Source organism: Amphimedon queenslandica, unplaced genomic scaffold, assembly GCF_000090795.2.
Source record: "Amphimedon queenslandica unplaced genomic scaffold, v1.1 AMPQUscaffold_9703_Cont18143, whole genome shotgun sequence".
NCBI lineage: Eukaryota > Metazoa > Porifera > Demospongiae > Haplosclerida > Niphatidae > Amphimedon > Amphimedon queenslandica.
The window spans coordinates 1-4,102 of NW_003550025.1; the positions used below are offsets into that span (position 1 = coordinate 1).

The following is a 4,102-nucleotide window of genomic DNA, read 5'->3' on the forward strand; positions in this document are numbered from 1 at the left end:
ATTCTGACAGCTCTTGTTCTAACAATGTACTGTCCTTTTCTTCAACTATGATATATGCAGCAATGGATGGGTCTCGAACTGCTTCAGATTTGGTGTCAATATTACTCTACAGCTTTGAGAACAATAAGTTGCTATGGATAAACAATATGACTGCACTCTCTATTGCCTCACCTTCAGATGATGATGATGATGAACAGAGCATAAATATGGCTTTATTGATTGGGCTCTTTGTAGCAGGTTTTGTTGCTTCTTTTGTTATTGTTCTCCCAATAAATGCAATGTAAGTTTATTTTCTCTACATGCAAGCATAAAATAATTCCTTTTTATAGGGTGTGTTTTTGGGCCAAAAAACACTACAAGAGTTCTTCTCATAATGACAGCAATATTGAAGGAAATACAGTTAGATATGATAATAATAAAGAATTCCCACAGGTTATTCTGAAATCCAAGCCTCAGCCAAAGCTGTCAACTGTGGTAATGTCTAAGCCACAGTCTCATGCACCTTCTGTGCTGATTAAGCAAAGGCAACAAAAAAGTTACGAAGAAGAAAATCATGACTATGTGGGAGAGCAGCTAGACTATGAGGAGTTTGATGTAGAGCAACAAGAGATATATGAAGAAGTTAATTAAAGTTTTGCTGTTTAGATAGTTTAGGACATTTTTATGTATATTTGACTTTGTTATTGTACTTATGTGTATGCTTTATTAAAATACTCTTTGCTGCATTGTTAAAGGAATTAGCAAGAAATCACGTGCACTCACATGTTTGACATGTGCAAAATTTGGAGCGGGAATATACGGAAAACTTGATAATACAAGGCGGGGCTATTAGTTATTAAATGTTTATTACAAGTGATCATTATACACTCGACAGTTTTCCGAGTTTTGCGAAATGACTGCAAGGCAGATTGTCAAGAAATTCCTTTCTGTTGAACAAGCAGAAGGTGTAGGAGCTCGGGTCAGGAGGAGTGTGGGACGCCCCGAGGTATGTTATTAACAGCTGGCCATCAAAAACTACTGATGTTTTTGGTTATGTTGGGGTTAAAATAATTAATTGAATAATTGCATAGATACTACTATTATCTATGATAATTGTGATGCTAAAGTCCATTTGCATTCACCTGAGCCCAGGAAGTGATTAGAAACCACACCCAATAATTAACACAATGCAATAATATTGTGAAAAGTATGGCTGTACTTTCTGCATGGGTTATACAACCAACTTGGAGCTAAAGAGCTAAAGCTGCTTCTTAAGTAGTACAATAGATGCGGCAAAAGGAGAGGAATGCACTGGTATGTTTATTTTTACAATAGAACTTGTAAGTCAAAAGTTATTGCAAGAAAACAAGGGCTCAGGTGAACACAAATGGACTTTAGTATTAGCAAGAGTACATGACGAGTTAGGCACTCTTGGTATTATCAATTTTCATGGAACTATCTAAAAATTTAATTGGCAGTTTATGGCAATTTTTAATCTAGCAATTTTTGTGTACACGTGCATTATTATACTGAGCATGCTTGGTGGCTTTGCTTGAATAAAACTCTGCTAAATTAAAGTGCTATAATATTATGGTAGTAATTTTATGCAATGTGGCAGGAGTGTAAATAGACCTTGAATCATCTTGTATGGTATTTGTTTTTAGTTACGATCACTGGATCCTTTTCTTTTATTGGATGAATTCAAAGTATGCAAACCAGCTGGTTTTCCCGATCACCCTCACCGTGGCTTTGAAACGGTAATTATAAAGAGAGACAAGAGTGAGGAAGGAAAAGAGAAGAGATGAAAAAATTGAGGAAAAGAGGGTTAAGAATATTAAAGACTTTTCTTAGGTCACATACATGCTGCAAGGATCATTCATGCATGAAGACTTTTGTGGACACAAAGGAACCATAAATCCAGGAGATCTACAGGTTTGTGAGTGCTAACTTTATCATCCTATAAATCTCTTCCATTGTTTAGTGGATGACTGCTGGTCGGGGTATAGTGCATTCTGAAATGCCAGCTGGTGATGGAGATAATGTGGGACTACAACTATGGATTAATTTAAAGAAGAAAGATAAAGTAAAGTTATCCAGTGTGTATGTGTGTATGCATTGTTTATCCTTTCTGTCTCTCTAGATGGTTGAGCCACGCTATCAAGAATTATTAAATAAAGACATACCATCTGTCAGTAAAGATGGAGTTCATGTAACAGTAATTGCTGGAGATTCACTCGGAGCTAGTGTAAGATTTCAATATCAGTGTCAGTATCAATATCCATGGCATTATGAATGTTTTTTGTTCTTTTAGTCTCCTGTCCGTACATTAACTCCAACTGTTTATCTTGATTTTAAGATTGACAAGGGAAGTCATCTTTCACAGCCTGTTACTGAAGGTATAGTGATACATTTACTTTGATATTGAAATTTAAAAATTGGAAGGGTAGGGGCACTAGGGGGGCAGTAAAGCAATTGCCTCCCTTAGCCCTTCTTGAGGCCAACTTTTTGAGCAACTAGTGAATGTGTACTTTTGATCAGAATCAGCTCAAGCTATATTGCAGTAATTGTACGTAATACAAGAACATGTATATGCATCAGAAAATGTACTAAAAATCCAGAATTCCCTTAATTTCAGTTTTTAATATAATTTGGCCACATCTCGTGTATAAAGACTAAAAATTGGCTTGTTTTTTAAATGCTTAAAACTTTAGAAATAATTGTCAGAATCAGCTCAAACTTTCTACATAACATGACAACATTGATATGTATTAGAAAATGTAATAAAAATTTGGTGTGATTTTGGAGCCATTTTTTGGAAAAAACCATGGGCTATACTATAGTACAGGGTATTTTTCAGAAATTGGCCCATTTTAAAAAATGGCCATAACTTGAAAAATATTTGTTGGAATCAGCTCAAACTTTCTACATAGCATAAGGACATCAATATGTATCAAAAAATGTAATAAAAATTTGGTGGGATTTTGGAGCCATTTTTCGGAAAAAAAACCATGGGCTATAGTACAGGGTATTTTTCAGAAATTCACCCATTTTAAAAATTGACCATAACTTGAAAAAAATATTTGTCAGAATCAGTTCAAACTTTCTAGATAACATAAGAAAATCAATATGCATCAGAAAATGTAATAAAAATTGAGAATTTTTTCATATTCGTTTTTGACAAAATACCATGTATATAAAAAGCATGGATTACCTTTGGCGGCTGCAGAAGTCCAACTCAGCCTAGGCATTTCTAATTAAAGGGGTGTGGTAAAAGGGTTAAATAGCATTGTTTCTACTTCCGGTCTAATTTTTAACCTAGGCAATGACCCCCAATGCCTAGGCCTGCAGCCGCCTATGTGGATTACTCTTACTATCACATTCTCTTTTAAGGTTGGAATGGTTTCATATATGTATTGAAAGGTCGAGGATATTTTGGCGGGAAGACAGCAACCGGATCTGATGACTGGATGGAGAGTACACCCCACCACACACTAGTATTGGGCCCTGGGGATCACATTAATGTGAAAAATGAAGTATAATAATTATGATTAGAATTTCATACTTATTTATAATTAAATTCCAATAGGATGATGAACAGCTTCATTTTGTTCTGATAGCGGGAGAGCCTGTCAAAGAGAAAGTTGTACAGCATGGTAGGATGGATAACAATAGATTCTGCTAAAATTCAAAATTCTACGATGCCTAATTAATTTATTTATTTGTGTGGCGTATAATTGTAGGTCCATTTGTGATGAACAGTGAAGCCGAGATATATCAAACATTCGAAGACTTTTCTCAAGGAAAGAATGGATTTGAGAGAGCGCCTGGTTGGAAATCAGAGATCGGTATCAGATCATAATCATTGCCTCAACTTTATCATAATAGTTATAACACTCATACATGTTTAATGCTGTAGCCACTGGATCATTCATTGTTCTACTAGTAGATATGATGTCTTGTGTTTTATCATTTCTTTTAACGCACTTTTAGCATAAATTGTTAATAAACAGTTAAATGTCATTGCACTATTATACTTAATGTGATGAAGGACAGCTCACCCTATCAGTCATTGCTATAAGTATCCTCCCATTAGCTCAATGGAAAGGTATTAGGTTTATGCCCA

General features: G+C 35.1%; 2 protein-coding genes across 2 annotated transcripts; both read left to right on the forward strand.

Moving 5' to 3' along the window:
* The first annotated feature begins 6 nt into the window (after positions 1 to 6).
* On the forward strand, positions 7 to 737 carry LOC109590660 (uncharacterized). The gene is made up of 2 exons (XM_020006556.1): positions 7 to 280; positions 330 to 737. The coding sequence occupies exons 1-2, from the start codon at positions 48 to 50 to the stop codon at positions 628 to 630; spliced, it is 534 nt and encodes a 177-aa protein (XP_019862115.1). The 5' UTR covers positions 7 to 47; the 3' UTR covers positions 631 to 737.
* Positions 738 to 818: 81 nt separating this feature from the next.
* On the forward strand, positions 819 to 3,999 carry LOC100632980 (pirin-like protein). Its single transcript, XM_003391328.3, has 9 exons — positions 819 to 985; positions 1,644 to 1,736; positions 1,831 to 1,911; positions 1,961 to 2,062; positions 2,120 to 2,224; positions 2,291 to 2,375; positions 3,370 to 3,512; positions 3,566 to 3,632; positions 3,720 to 3,999. Exons 1-9 carry the CDS (start codon positions 893 to 895, stop codon positions 3,836 to 3,838), a joined length of 888 nt encoding a protein of 295 aa, XP_003391376.1. The 5' UTR covers positions 819 to 892; the 3' UTR covers positions 3,839 to 3,999.
* The last annotated feature ends 103 nt before the right edge of the window (positions 4,000 to 4,102 follow it).